We start from the raw sequence: 16,729 nt of genomic DNA on the forward strand, positions 1-16,729 counted from the left end.
CCCTTTAACCCACCGCCGCAGCACGACCAGGATTACGACTGCTTCTTAGGAAGCGTAAGTGCCGACGACTTCGCCGAACAACAGCGAACCGACCAGGGACTCCGGGGCCTTGTGAATTAGCTCGAGGGCAGGGCCGCCATTGTGCCGATGTTATTCACACGGAGACTGGCAACGTTTTTCTTGCGCAACGGCGTTTTCCCAAAGAACTTCTCGCCGCTTCGAAACGACTGCCTTCTCGTGGTGCCGTCGGAATCGCGACCAGAGGTCCTCCATGCTCTGCACGATGACTCGACGGCTGGACACCTCGGTGTTTCCCGTACCCTCAAAAGAATACAGGAAAAGTACTACTGACCGCGCCTTGCTGCCGACGACGCTCCCTACGTGAAGACCTGCCGAGACTGTCAGCGACGTAAGACACCGCCGACTAGGCCAGCCGGACTTCTGCCGCCTATCGAGCCACCTCGACAGCCGTTCTAGGCAATCGGGATGGACTTACTGGGGCCGTTCCTGTCGTCCAATTCCCGAATTCAATGGATCGTCGTAGCTACCGACTACCTCACCCGCTATGCCGAGACAAGGGCCTTGCCAAACGGCAGTGCTGCTGAAGTAGCCAAGTTCTTCATTGAGAACATCGTCCTGTGCCACTGCGCCCAAGAGGTCCTCATTACTGACAGAGGTACGGCCTTTACTGCTGACCTAACGCAGGCGACCTTGTAATACAGCCAGACAAGCCACCGCCGGACCACCGCCTACCACCCACAGACCAATGGCCTCACCGAGCGTCTAAATAAGACAATCACCCACATGCTGGCCAGGTATGTACGTCGACGTCGAGCACAAGACGTGGGATTGCATCCTTCCGTACGTGACCTTCGCATACAACACGGCCGTACAGGAAAAGACGCAGATGACGCCATACAAGTTGGTATACGAAAGGAGCCCAGCAACGACGCTCGACGCAATGCTGCCGACTGCCACCGACGCAGACAATCTTGACGTCGCCGCTTATTTGCACTGCGCCGAAGAAGCTCGACAGCTCGCCCGCCTGCGCATCAAGAACCAGCGGAGGGTCGACAGCCGTCACTATAATCTTCGACGAAGCCACATGGAATACCAACCCGGTGACCGTGTGTGGGTCTGGACGGCGATACGCCGACGGTGACTTAGCGAGAAGCTTCTTCGACGATACTGCGGGCCATGCAAGGCGCTCCGATGTCTCGGTGCCCTAGACTATGAAGTTATCCCGGACAGCATTACGAACTCTCAGCCGCGCCGCGCAAGACCTGAATATGTCCATGTCGTGCGCCTTAAGCCGTTTTAGATGCGAAGCAGCTTTCGCTCGGGGCTGTGTTCATCCCTACATATTGAGCGCGCGCTCGTGCCAAGGAGAAGTCTTCTTCCCCTTGTTCTTCGACCGTCTTGATGATGATACGGGCAGAGCACTTTAGGGGTCCGGGCTGCCGTATGCTGTCCTAGCTTGGTGTAACGCAGGCAAAACCATGTGTGCTGGCACGCGCTAGCGTTTTCGGGCCTGTCTAAGGGGCTTGGTAAGACGCTGTGGCCTCTCCCTTTTACACTCTCTCAGCAATCACGTGATAGCGTCGGGGAACGAGATGCTGCAGACGCGCGATGAACCCACGTGGCGTGCTCCAACAAGAGTTCGGGACGAGTCACAGCAACAGCAACTACAGCGAATTCATGGTGGGGTCCACTTGCAAGGACGTGTTAACATCGGGCATGGTGCCCGTGATGAACGGAACTTTAAGTCGACCCATGCGCTGCTTCGCATCCCCACATGGTTCCCTTTAGTGGGAGATGGTGTAATTATTTTGCGCGGTAGCGATCCTGAGGACTACTTTTGGCGTTATTATTGCACTTTATTTCTGTATGCACTTCCATCGTCTGTTTAAGCATCGGAACGATGCCTTTTCAAAGCGGGGCAATGCCACATGCACTCCTTTCTTTCTATGTTTTGTGTTACCGCCCCCTTACAGTTGTTGCAACTGTGTTGCTCAAGCCGCGGCGGAATGTCTGGGAACGTTCCGCATTATTTTAGAATCATCTGATAAGATTGAGCGTGGAAACGCGAACAGCTGAATCTATTCTGGAACTAACGCGGTGTCAGCCATAAGTCTGGAATGTTCGATGTCGCATGTATGAATGCCTATGCGCCTTATCGCAGAGCAGTTTATTGACGGCCGACACTCTGTTCGCCGCTGTCAGTACACATTGTGTATTGCTTGTAGTTGACTTTCCGCTTCCCGGCCACAAGTACGGTCAAATAAAGAGTTTCATCTTGGACAAGCTGACTGCTGCCTGCGCCCACGTAAGGATGCCGTGACAATATCGATATCTGTTACTGTTCGCAACACTTAGTTATTTTAATTATAGGGAATTATGTTAACGGAATTAGTAATACGCTTTAGCAGGCTTTGATGAAGGTGTAGTCTGATATCTGTGTTTTGGTGTTGTTAATTACTCTTATTTCATTAACGTAGTCTAGGAAACCTTTAATTACTCTCAGTTACTTGGTGCTTCATTAACTGTTACATGCTTTATTGAACTGTACAGGTGTAGTAGGCCGCTTTCTGATTTTTGCTACTGCAAATGTTATGAGCGCCGGGTGATATCGGACGGTCACATTCCGCTCCTAATCAACCAGTTTCGCTTTCAAAGGCGCTGATAGCGATTAACGCGCGTGCACGCACGCATATGCTCCACCGCTCGCACACGCACGCACAAAGCGTTTTAGAGACCGCATGCGCACAGCCTCTTTGTGAAACGCTAAAAGATACCTAACACTATTCTTTTTGAGCAAGGCGTCACCTATTTAGATGCACTGGGGAACGAGGCGAGCTTGCTAGGCATATCGCGCATGCGCAGACACTGGCACTACTTTTTCCCCAGCGCGCTCTGCCGATGAGCGGCCAGCGCTCCAAATTATTTTGTAGGCACCTGTACGCCATGTCATTAATATAATGCCATGGGTAATGAGATGTCCCCTCTAAAGAAATGACTGTACTGAATTCTCAACATTTATAGCATACAGTACATGCACTGCATGTCGCTCTTCCGATATATTACCATCCCAGTCATGACGTGTCATTGATTAGAGCATGTCCGTCCTCAATTCATGCACATTGTGGTATACTTACCCTACTTTAGCCTAGAGCGTGCCAACCAGCATTAGTTCTTTGTAAGTTCGTATGGTACAAATCAGGACATGTATGTCACGTTAAGTCAATTACATTATGCCATATATGGATATTGCGAAGTCCTTGCTACAGAAATGGCTACAATGACACTTTGTAGTTTAGACCACCTAAGTCATGGCACATAAAACATCGCGCTCATGATATGTTATGCGATTCATGTCTTCACATGCCATTTATTACCGCATGTTTATCTGCAAATCTGGGCATTCTGGTATATACCATGTTACCGTATTTACTCGAATCTAGGCCAGCCCCAATTCTAAGCCGACCGCCGAAATTTGCAAGGCCAGAAAAGAAAAAAGACCTCTTCATTGTACTCGAATCTAAGCCGACCCCCCCCCCCCCACTTTCGCACATTGTTTTTTTTCAAAAAAAAGAACATGGGCTTAGATTCGAGTAAATATGTAAATAAAAGACCACGATGGCTTCACGCCATATGCATGGTCGTATTTTGCCACTCATGTTATGTACCAGACGACATGCGTGTTAAGCCATGTCCTATCACTCAAGTTTACCATGCGCTCAAGTCATGCGATGCACATCCTGCTGGCAACGTAATCAGGCAGCTACCATGGCATCCCAATAGCGTCCTGCCATTTGTGTCAGGAAATGCATTCAGCACTTCATGCACGACTAAAATTTTCTTTTAACATGACATTTCATTTCAAGGAGAAAGAAAATTCATTATGAATGCAAATATGCTGTGATAGCTTAGTGGCTGAGTTGTGCAGTGCTGAGCTTCAAGTCGCAGGTCCGATTCGTCAATGTATCTGCTTTGGTTTTATCTACGGTGTGTAACTCCCAAAAGCGATTCAGGCCACGAGGAAGGCCGTAGAGGATGGCGGCAGATAATTCCAACTGTCTCGGGTTCTGTAACGTGCACTGAGATTGCTCAGTACTCGGGCATCTTACATCTCGCCTCTAACGAAATGCCACTGCCGCGGCTAGGATGGAACCCGCGTGTTTTGGGTCAGCAGCTGCGCACCATAACCACTAAGCCATCGCAGCGGTTTGATGTGTCTCTGGCATTAAATGTTAAAAAGAGTTTTAAATGCAAAGCATTTCTTAGCGAACCTCAGGCACTTTGGCCGTTTCTAACTACGTATCTATCTATCTAGCCGCCTACGTCTGGGCGCTCTCCTGGTCGTCTCCATAACTTGTAATATACCAAAATTGGCATAGCAGGGGATCAGTGTATGACGAACACGATTCACTGCATGAATAACGCAAAATACCTGTCGCGTACGTCATGAAACCCTTTCTCTCAGTCACGAGTGGCACATACCCGTAAACCAGAGCTATGTTATGCGGGCATGTGCCACAGGTAATACAAAGTTTCATATAACACAGTAACCGCGAACAAACACATTGACATGCAAGGAAAGTGATAATAACCATCGGGGTTTTATGTCCGCAAACCACATTATGATATGAGAGACGCCGTAGCGAAGGGCTCCGGAAAATTTGACCCTCCGGGTATTCTTTACATGTACCGAGATCGCACAGAACACGGGCATCTGGCATTTTGCCTCCATCGAAATGTGACCACCGCGGCCGGGATCGAACCCGCGACCTTCGGGTCAGCAGCCGAGCACCTTAACCGCTACACCACCGCGGCGGACGCAAGGAAACTGAGGTAACTGAAGACAGAACACCCCTGGAAGGCGCTCAATTACCATCCACTCATCCACGTGGTCCGCAACATGGACCACGTGGATTACGCACAAACCGGCGTCAATGCTTCCTACAATAAATCTGCTGAGAGAACCAGGCCTCTGATCATTACCGGTGACTTCAACATTGATTTATCAGGATCCAACAACGCTCGGTCCTGATACTGCGTGAGAGACGGATTGGATGTGGAGAGGGCATCAAAAGCCCTTTCTGCCACGTTAACGACAGGAGGCATCATAGATCATTTCATCGTAAGAGGCACCCACGATTTCCACCAGCTGCACTATACCTCGCCCTTCACTACGCTTAGACTCGCCGCGATTACGAACGGATCCGATTAACAAGTCCAGTCCAGCTGCTGGTGCTCACTGATCACGGTGATGATCACCTTATTACCTTGTTCAAGAACTGTCAAGAACCCCTTCTACACATACACATGGGTTCGGGAAACGTGCGTGCGTTCTCCATCATAACGGACAAGTATAAGCGTAACAACTGTAATTGTGACTGTAACGTATGAGCAGTGCGCCTGCGCGTGCCACTCGGTTGTGTATATATCTAGGGAAGCTTTCCTGAATGAAGCTTAGGTGCGAGTAACGCCTGTCCTGTGCATCTGAGTTCCTTCTTTGTTCTGTTCGGATTCGCGCTATCCAGTACTGAAGAATATAAGCAATACATATCAGCTCACCACGCCTGGTGTTGGTAACACCCATGCTGTTGCCATCGTTACGCAACCGTAAACAACTGGTTATATAATAGATATGCGACTCTTCAACATATGAGTGTGCGTATACCACTTCCATGTTTCTCTAGCGTTATTTCGTAACGTTTTCCTCAATGTGAAAAATTACGCCGCAGTCACCATCTAACGCATGCTTCGCATAACATCGATTCCCACGGTACGTGGGATGTGCCAAATTTTTTCTATAGCTGGTGCATCAAAATCACGACGTAATTATGGGACGTATAATCACTGAGCCCTAAAGGGAATGCACCCTAAAGGGAATGCAAAGGGGCAAAGCCGCTGGTGAGGATCAGATAACATCAGACCTGCTGAAAGACGGTGGAGAGATTATGTTAGAGAAACTGGCCACCCTGTATACGAAGTGTCTCTCGACAGGGAGGATACCAGAATCTTGGAGGAATGCCAACATCATCTTGATCCATAAGAAAGGGGACGTCAAGGACCTGAAAAATTGCAGGCCCATCAGCTTACTGTCCGTTGTCTACAAGCTATTCACAAAAGTAATTGCTAACAGAATTAATAGGACATTAGAGTTTAATCAACCAATGGACCAGGCAGGATTTCGTACAGGCTTCTCAACAATAGACCATATTCATACTATCAATCAGGTGATAGAGAAATGCGCGGAATACAACCAACCCCTATACATAGCCTTCATAGATTACGAGAAGGCATTTGATTCGGTGGAGACATCAGCAGTCATGCAAGCACTGCGGAATCAGGGCATCGACGAAGCCTATATAAACATAATGGAAGACATCTACAGCGCATCCACAGCCACTATAGTCCTTCATAAAGAAAGCGACAGAATCCCAATAAAGAAGGGCGTACGACAGGGAGACACGATCTCTCCAATGCTATTCACCGCGTGTTTACAGGAGGTTTTCAGGGCCCTAGATTGGGAAGAATTAGGGATAAGAGTTAATGGAGAGTATCTCAGTAATCTGCGATTCGCTGATGGCATTGCATTGATGAGTAACGCGGGAGACGAATTACAGCTCATGATTACTGAACTGGATACGGAAAGTAGAAGAGTAGGTCTGAAAATTAATATGCATAAAACTAAAGTAATGTGGAACAATCTTGGCAGAGAACAGCGCTTTGCGATAGGTGGCGAGACGCTGGAAGTTGTAAAGGAGTACGTCTACTTAGGACAGGTAGTAACCGCGGAGCCGAACCATGAGAGTGAAATAACTAGGAGAATAAGGATGGGATGGGGCTCATTCGGCAAGCACTATCAAATCATGAATGGTAGTCTACCACTATCTCTCAAGAGGAAGGTATATAACAGCTGCATCTTACCGGTACTTACCTACGGAGCAGAAACCTGGAGACTTACAAAGAGGGTTCAACTTAAATTGAGGACGACGCAGCGAGCGATGGAAAGGAAAATGATAGGTGTAACCTTAAGAGACAGGAAGAGAGCAGAGTGGGTCAGGGAACAAACGGGGGTTAAGGATATCATAGTTGAAATTAAGAAGAAGAAATGGATATGGGCCGGCCACGTAGCACGTCGGCAGGATAACCGATGGTCATTAAGGGTAACTGACTGGATTCCAAGAGATGGCAAACGCGTGAGGGGGAGACAAAAAATTAGGTGGGTAGATGAGATTAAGAAGTTTGCAGGTATAACGTGGCAGCAGAAAGCACAGGACCGAGTTGATTGGCGGAGCATGGGAGAGGCCTTTGCCCTGCAGTGGGCGTAGACAGGCTGATGATGATGAATCACTGAGCTAATATGTACTTATAAAATCTGACAGCGGCTCTAAGTTGGGAAAACTTGAGGCAATACAATCACAGTGACCGAGCGCCTTTATTTGGCCACAGCTAAGGAGACGGATCCTCGTACGAGGTTGCATCGCCTCCATTCTGAGTGAGCTCTAATTTGCTCGCCAACAGACACCTAGCACCAGTCACTGTGCTCAAGGTATTACGATTTGTAGATGGTTTCCTGCTGTTTATCAAGACATGACAAGAGAAGCGCCTACACTGATTAATTGTGCTTTAAAGCCTTTAACTCCATATTTCAAGCGATGTCCTTCACTCGAGACGAACCAATGGAAGGACGCGTACGGTTGCTTGACCTTGAAATTTCCTTGGAACTACGTCACACCCGCAGGATGTCAGCTCCTAGATCCAGAAATATCTTGCATTTTAGTTTTAATCGCTCCAAAGCTCCAAAGAAAGTGAGCATTTTGGTGCACTAAGAAAGGCTTAGCTCGTTCCTTTAGGCAGCAGGTTTTCAATGGCTTTGACCATCAAGTGGAGAAACTCAAAGCAAGGAGATAGTCAAATTGCACTCTAACGCCCTTTGCTGAAGCCCTGCTGCAAGAGGAGCGAGCATTGAATGAAAAGACCAAACTGGAGCGCGACCGTTCCAAACTTTGTATTCAAAGTGTCCCCCACCACATCAAAACAGCAGCTCAAAGTGCAGGTGCACAAGTTTTCTTCTCAGCCTCGAACAAATTACGCGCTCTTTATAAAGAAATGAACGGAGTCCCACTATACCACAGGCGGCACAGCAGAAGCCACGCAAACTGTTACATTTTATAAAACGCTTACGTGGTCTACGAAATTACTAGCTTATCCGGGAAGCCTTGCATGGGCGAAACGAGTCGATGCATTAACGACGGTTCGCGGGAGCGCGTGCACAATTGTAAAACCAAGACAAGAAGCAATCTTGATATTCATTGTTCCAAATCTAGTACTGATACCGACTCTACCTGAGCATGCCTAGCTCAGCACAATTGTAGTGATAACAAACGTGAAATAAAAAAAAGCTACTTCTTCCGGCTGTCACTGTTGCATCCTCATTTTCAATGCGGCTCCTGGATATACCATCAGCCTGATCTAATGCCTCCCTGGGAGATCGCCACAATCACAACTAAAAGCTAAAAGTTACGACACATAGATAAAGCCGGCATTACTAGTGAACACAGTATCGTCTACGCATCGTACTCTAATACCTGCAAAGCGCACACAGATGCTGCCCTCCTACAAGACTACGGGAGGATATTATTCCTGTGTACGGCCACCAACGTTATTTACCTGAAGAAGCCACTTCAATCCGTCCGCGACTCTGTTGAATATGCAACCCGAGGCTGCCTACGATTGAACAACTAGACATCTTCACTTATTCTTTAGCGGCTATTCATGAACTCAAGAAGGTTCACGAGGCGATGATAATCTTTGAGGCGATACACATTATGGATCGCGAAACCGCTTCTTCCTCAGGACACACTGGATTCAAAGCCATGCTGCGAACCCTCAGAAGATTGTTGCTGACCAGCAGGCAAGCTGCCCTCCTAATTCAGATACCTCATCTATTCCCCTCCTACCTCAACCCCTCCACTCACTCCCAGCCACTAAAAGTTTTCTCCGGCAGGACGCACGTGCTCTTATCCGAGCGTGTCCCCCTCCCCTTGTCCCCCTTTTCACCTTTCTAGGGCGGAGGAAGTCGTACTCGGAAGGCTATGGGCTGGGGTGGACATTGCACAAGCTGTCACCTCAACGTGGAACTGCTCGCATTTACCACTGGGTGCTACGTCTCCGTACTGCTCTGTTCCAGTGATGCAAGCGTATGCATACGATCTCATATGGACATGCCAAGGGCTACAGTTCGAGCGCTCCCATCACCTCCTTGAAGCCGGTCTTCGCTACAGCGACGCGATCTGCTATGACCGCTATATACATGATCACAGATTCCACACGACACTGCTTCAATTCATAAACAACACAGACCTTACAGCACACACTAATACGCATGTACACTCAAAGTATCATGCCTTATAGGGCCAGTAAACATGCTCAGACCTTTTTTTACACCTCCCAAACAAGCCCGCTCATTCGCACACAAGGTCGCGGAGAAAGCGCCACGCGTCGTGCTGACAGTCTATTTCAAAATAGAATTTCCCCACCCCTCTCCTGTGCCTGACCAGTCCTCTCGCCCGCAGAATGACGTAATGTTGGCCTTGGGCAACTTTATGCAGCGCTGACCTCGTCGATTGTTTCTCTGCACTACGAAACAGCTCTGTGGCTCTGCGTTGATGTGGTTTTAGTCGCGCAGTTGTAGCCAGTGTTGCGTATTTGTTTGCCTTGTCAGTGCCTCGCACTGCGCCTCCTTCACCTCGCCGGCTGCGAGTAATTCACACGAGATACACAATGACTTCGCTGGATAGCTGCATGTGACGACGTAATCACTACGTCGTGTTACGTTGCCGATGTAGGGGTAGTCAAAACGATGGGCTACGCCTACCCCTCGGCGCGTCATACATGGTGGAGAGGCCGAGCGAGAAGCCGAAGCCAGCCGAAATGGCTTTTTTATCCCCTGTAACTTTATTATTGCTCCACTAATTCGCAAATTTCTTAAGGCATGATTATTCACATCGTACAAGTACGCAGTCATTTCATCTTCACAAATTTCGGACTGCGTGGTTGTTTATAGCTGGTATCGTAATAAAAAATATATAGATTTTGGGAGGAAGGACTGGTGTCAGCGCTTCTTTGACAAACAAGAGTTCAAGTTTATACGTGAGCATAGTCTGTTTGATTATGATAATGATGAGGATGTTGATGATATTGTCACATAGGTGTTTGTGCCACTGTGGACTATAGGACACTACTAGCCGAAGACGAAGTTGAAGTGTCTCGGGCTTGGGTCGATGGTGTTGCACTTGTCATAGTGCGTCAACGCTACACCCCTTACGTACTGTAAATATATTGTAAATATTGCAACTCTAGGCGTAACAATATGTTGCTGCAATTTGGGGTAGAGGTAGGCTGTTTTGGGAGAAGTGAACATATATAAATTATGTCATAATTAGGAAGTGCTTGAGATCATAGTAAGTGGTCAGAAATTTCTACCAAGAAAGATGAAAAGGTCTTACCGGGAAGTTCCCTTAGAATATTATATAATGTAAACAACACAAATGTAAAAGTGCCAGGAAGTGAAGCGCGTAAAGCGACACATTTAGGAAATTACATGACATGAAGGATATACAAACCATACCTGCCCAAGACATAGTGCAAGAAAGAATTGACAGTGAATATACCTTTTCCTTATTCGACTAGCCATGTGGAGTGATGTGAGAATGAAGTTATGAATATAAAGAGCCCCGTTACATAAAGGTTCTGTTAGTTTCAATAAAGACAGAAAAACAGCTCTCACCATTTTGTCCTTTAGATATTATCACAGCCATGACAAAACAGCTGGCGTTAGCCCCAAACAAGGTATAATTACCACTTAAATCTGTGTCAATGCTGGCGCCATCTGCAAAAACGGATTAAAGTGCTTGACGATGGCAATAGTATACTATTGAAAATGGCGACACAACATGCGAAGTGCACTGGGGCAAGATTTGGTGAAAATGCTTCGGTAATATAATAAATGTTAAAGCGAAGCAGTATATAGCAAGGATAAGATGTATTTTGTGTGTCCCTGCGTCCATAATAAAAACGAAATATTGGCGTGGATAGAGGCCTGAGATAGTGCAAAACTGGACGGACCCGCCGTGGCGGCTAAGCAGGCTTCAAACACATCAGCAATAGCAAATAAATAAATAAATAAATAGATAAATAAATAAATAAATAAATAAATAAATAAATAAATAAATAAATAAATAAATAAATAAATAAATAAATAAACCATATATTTTACGTGCCTATAAATAACCTTAAGTATTTTTGCGGGCGCATGCAAGGAAATTGCTAATAATAAGCAGTACACTAAAGGTCTACATGAAAACCCAAATATAGGAAAAATTCAAAACAGAAACTCAGGACAACGAGGCAAAAATCCGGTGATACATCATGAAAAATATAAAATGACAATGATAAACAGAATCGCGTACAACATTGCGTAAGTTAGGCTGAAGACAAAGGGGAAAATGAGTTGTAAAATGTGCGATGCCACGGTAAAAATTTGCAATATCGGAAGAAAACAATGGTTTTGAAAAAAAAATTTGGCACATCCCACGTACCGTGGGAATCGATGTTATGCGAAGCATGCGTGAGATGGTGACTGCGGCGTAATTTTTCACATTGAGGAAAACGTTACGAAATAACGCTAGAGAAACATGGAAGTGGTATACGCACACTCATATGTTGAAGAGTCGCATATCTATTATATAACCAGTTGTTTACGGTTGCGTAACGATGGCAACAGCATGGGTGTTACCAACACCAGGCGTGGTGAGCTGATATGTAGTGCTTATATTCTTCAGTACTGGATAGCGCGAATCCGAACAGAACAAAGAAGGAACACAGACGCAAAGGACAGGCGTTACTCGCAACTAAGCTTCATTCAGCAAAGTTCGCCTAGATATATACACAACCGAGTGGCACGCGCAGGCGCACTGCTCATACGTTACAGTCACAGTTACAGTTGTTACGCTTATACTTGTCCGTTATGACGGAGAACGCATGCACGTTTCCCGAACCCATGTGTATGTGTAGAAGGGGTTCTTGACAGTTCTTGAACAAGGTGATAAGGTGATCATCACCGTGATCAGTGAGCACCAGCAGCCGGACCGGACTTGTTAATCGGATCCGTTCGTAATCGCGGCTATGAGGAGTCTAAGCGTAGTGAAGGGCGAGGTATAGTGCAGCTGGTGGAAATCGTGGGAGCCTCTTACGATGAAATGATCTATGATGCCTCATGTCGTTAACGTGGCAGAAAGGGCTTTTGATGCCCTCTCCACATCCAATCCGTCTTTCACGCAGTATCAGGACCAAGCGTTGTTGGATCCTGATAAATCAATGTTGAAGTCACCGGTAATGATCAGAGGTCTGGTTCTCTCAGCAGATTTATTGTAGGAAGCATTGACGCCGGTTTAAAGGTGAACATTTGACAGCGTTCTGTCTGGTTGGGAAGAAAATATCATTGAAAAAGTTACACCAACCAACGAATTATAAAAGTAAAAACTTCTTTTACTTTAAAAAACCCGACGTTTCGGATCCAACTCGGTTCCTTCCTCAGGGGTGACTGTGGGGCGCCAGAGAGCAACAGGGTTTAAAAAGGAAGGAAAGAGCCTTCCTCTCTTTAGGTCGGGGGGTCACGCTTGGTTTGAATGACGTGCCGTAGTCCATTGAAATACACACTCGGCAGCGCACCTGCAGACCCTGTTCACGTTGCCGGGTGTTGCCTGAATGTGCCAGGATTCCACAAAAAGTCGTTTGAGATAATTTGCCTCGAAGTCGACGACGCGGGAGTTGTGAAAGGCGATGCGGTGGTCGTTCACCTCGCTATGCTCAGCTAGCGCACTCCTTTGTCTGTCGAACTTGCGGACGTCGTTTCTGTGTTGTCGCAGCCTTTCTGGGAAGTTCTTCGTTTCCCCCCACGTATGAAGCGCCACAATCCGCACAAGGAATAGAATAAATCACTCCTTGCGCTTTTTCCTTGGGCAGTCTGTCTTTTGGGCGCGGGAAGAAGCGGCCGAGTGTGGAAGTTGGCCTGTGCGCAACTTTTATGCCCTGCTCCGACAAAACGCGTGTGAGCGCTTCGCTGGTGCCCTTAACGTAGGGAATGCAGACGCGGACAGGCCTGGGAAGCGACGAGTCAGAGTCCTCTTGAAGGGGACTGCGGGGGCGGGCGTGGCGGCGTGCAACCCTCTCAATGAAAGCTTTGGAGTAGCCGTTCTTTAGAAGGTCGCATCTGATCTTCCGTTCTTCATCCGTCCGCTTATCATCCGACGAACAAACCCTCCGTGCACGTGTGAGTAGTGACGATACCACCGCTGATTTATGGTGGAAAGGGTGGTTGGAGCCAGCGTCGAGGTAGCGACCGGTGTGGGTTGGCTTTCGGTATACCGAGAATTGCAGCAAACCACCCATCCTTTCCACGAGGACATCGAGGAATGGCAAGCAGTTGTTTTATTCCCGTTCCACGGTGAACTGGATGGCCGGCTCAATAGAGTTCAGATGGGCTGTGAAGGCGTCTACGGCAGAAGTTTTTAGGATACAGAAACAGTCGTCGACATACCGCAAAAATATTTTTGGGGTGATGCCGGCCGTCTGCAGTGCTCTTCCCTCCACTGCCTCCATCACGAGGTTTGCTGCCGTTACAGACACAGATGCCCCCATTGCAGTACCAGTTAGCTCTTTGTAGTATTCTCCGTTGACGGAGAAGTACGTGCTGCTGAGACAAAAGTTCAAAAGGCGGCTCAGCTCGTCGACGCTCAGGCCTGTTCTTGCTTCGAGGTTTTCGTCACACTCCAGCACTTCACGCGCTGTGGTCACTGCTAATTGGACAGGTATGCTTGTGAAGAGGGAGACTACGTCGAATGACACGAGGCATTCATATTCGCAAATCGGTATCGGGGAAACAAGCTCAACAAAATGGCTGCTATTTTTCCCGTGCGTCGGCGTGTTTCCCACGAGAGGGCCAGAATCCTGTGTAAGAAGCTCGACAGGGCTCTAAGTGGCGAAGATGTGAAATCCACGTGGTCCACGTTGCGGACCACGTGGATGAGTGGATGGTAATTGAGCGCCTTCCAGGGGTGTTGTGTCTTCAGTTACCTCGTTTCCTTGCGTCCGCCGCGGTGGTGTAGCGGTTAAGGTGCTCGGCTGCTGACCCGAAGGTCGCGGGTTCGATCCCGGCCGCGGTGGTCGCATTTCGATGGAGGCAAAATGCTAGATGCCCATGTTCTGTGCGATCTCGGTACATGTAAAGAATACCCGGAGGGTCAAATTTTCCGGAGCCCTTCGCTACGGCGTCTCTCATATCATAATGTTGTTTGCGGACATAAAACCCCAATGGTTATTATTACTTTCCTTGCGTGTCAATGTGTTTGTTCGCCGTTACTGTGCTGAATGAAACTTTGTATTACCTGTGGCACATGCCCGCATAACATTGCTCTGGTTTACGGGTATGTGCCACTCGTGACTGAGAGAAAGGGTTTCATGACGTACGCGACAGGTATTTTGCGTTATTCATGCCATGACCAGTGAATCGTGTTCGTCATACACTGATCCCCTGCTATGCCAATTTTGGTGTATTACAAGTTATGGAGACGACTAGGAGAGCGCCCAGACGTAGGCGGCTAAATGGATAGATAGATAGATAGATAGATAGATACGTAAATAGAAACGGCCAAAGTGCCTGAGGTTTGCTAAGAAATGCTTCGCATTTAAAAATTGAGATCAAGGATATAAGCAATATAATGACTTTGTCTCCTTTGGGCGGTTCAGCGTTGGCAGAGGCAGGCGCGTACATAAGACAGTTTTTCTTAGATATAGCCTGCCCGTGCTGAGTAATACTTGTAAGACCAATATTCGTGTTCTGCAGGCAGTACAAGCTCAAGCACTCAGAGTGTGCCTTGGTTTGCCCAGATGTACGTCAATAGAGGCAACTATTGCGATTGCTCGTGACCATCCACTGCAAACTCACATTACGGTGGAAGTCCTGAGAACGCACGTCAGACATTTTGCACGTGCTCCCTGTCATCACCTTGCAACACTGCCTTCAGAGAGGCGCCAAGCATCATTTTCTAAAACTATCGTCAAGTACAACGACAAACTTTCCTCGGGCTTCACCACTGCATCTAAACCACCGATGCCCCCTTGGTGTTTTATTCGACCCACAGTTGAACTCAGTGTACCAGGGATCCGGAAAAAATCTGAGCTGTCGTCACCTGTGTTGAAACAACTGTCTCTGCTTCTTTTGTACGAGAAGTATGCGGACAGTGTACATATATATACAGATGGTTCCACAAACATCCAGTGTTCGTCCGGTGCGGTGGTTGTCCCTGCAAGAGCTATTACCATCAGCTTTAGGACCGACCACTCCACGACGTCGACAGCTGCGGAACTAGCTGCTCTGCGCGCTCCACTTTGTTTGGTTAATCGGGAACCACCTCAACATTGGTCTATCTTCAGCGACTCAAAGGCAGCCCTACAATCTGTGCTATCTGCTCTGCGTCGCGGGCCATACGAACAGCTCCCCTATTGAAAATCGTGGGTTGGTGGATGCTGGAAATCTTGGTGGACATGGTGGAAACAATAGTGGACAAGGTGGAAAGAATAGTGGATGTGGTGGAAGCTGTGGTGGTCATGATGGCTGATGATGGCGAGAGTGGAAAAAATGGTGGCAGATGGTGGTGGTGGTGGCGAGCTTCTTTTGGTGGTAAGTGGAAAATGCTGGCTGATGGTGGCGAGAGTGGAAAAAATGGTGGCAGATGGTGGTGGTGGTGGCGAGCTTCTTTTGGTGTTAAGTGGAAAATGCTGGCTGATGGTGGCGAGCAAAACATGTTTTGGTGGATGGCTTGGTGAACAAGCCGGATGACGGTGGCAGGATGGAAACATGGTGGATGACGGTGGCATGATGGAAGTGAACGTGACATTATGTGAAGTCGCCATCAGTTCTAATGTTTCCCTCTTGAATGTGCAGAAATATATGCAGTTCAAAGAAGCCAACGCCGATCATTAAGTTTTCCAGCACTATTTTTTTTATTCATGCGGCGCCAATAACCGCCACTAGTTTTCTGGAGCACAGCAGCCGTGAATGTTTACATTTTACGCACGTACTTATCAGGTTCACATCCGCGATGTGTTGCTTTATAGTCATGTTTGCAAGTATAGAGGTGTCGGTGTGAACAGCGACAGTAACTGTGTTACATCGCCGCGCATTTGCCGAGAAGTAAATGAGTCCTTCCAGCGGGCCCGGGAGACCAGAAAACAGCTTCCGCTTGATACCGCCACGCTTGAAACGCAACTCTGGCAATTCTTGCACACTCACTTACCTCAGCGGCACTTTAAGGTACTAGTGAAAATGCATGCAAAGCTAAAATGCACAAACTTTTACCTTCGGCCTGCGTCGAGATAACCTCCACCAAGTATGACTTCCACCATCATATTCTACCACCATGATTGCCACCAAAGGTTAGGCATAGCGTAGCGACCGAGTCCGTCTACGTGTTATCGGCGCTTCTGGGTTTCAGTATACACAATTCCGATGAGTGCGAATGACGTTACAGCACACCTGTGGCATCGGCTAACCTAAATGAAGCATTTTTTTCTTGTGTACGGTGTCCGCACAAGAAGCGATGAGCATAGATGCGACGCGCTTCCAGCAAACGCCTCCGGTCACCAACCGCCGCCG

General features: G+C 47.7%; 1 protein-coding gene across 4 annotated transcripts in view; it reads right to left on the minus strand.

Moving 5' to 3' along the window:
* LOC119398854 (uncharacterized) overlaps positions 1-16,729 on the minus strand; it is a 160,694-nt gene that overhangs the window by 12,918 nt on the left and 131,047 nt on the right. For 3 of the 4 annotated variants that reach the window (XM_049417787.1, XM_049417790.1, XM_049417789.1), the window contains one exon: positions 10,802-10,903. The exons of the other annotated variant lie outside the window; for it this stretch is intronic. In XM_049417787.1, coding sequence (XP_049273744.1) covers positions 10,802-10,903 — 102 coding nt within the window. The remainder of the gene's footprint in view (positions 1-10,801; positions 10,904-16,729) is intronic. 4 annotated transcript variants of the gene reach the window in all.

This window comes from Rhipicephalus sanguineus, chromosome 7 (genome assembly GCF_013339695.2).
Source record: "Rhipicephalus sanguineus isolate Rsan-2018 chromosome 7, BIME_Rsan_1.4, whole genome shotgun sequence".
Classification (NCBI taxonomy): domain Eukaryota; kingdom Metazoa; phylum Arthropoda; class Arachnida; order Ixodida; family Ixodidae; genus Rhipicephalus; species Rhipicephalus sanguineus.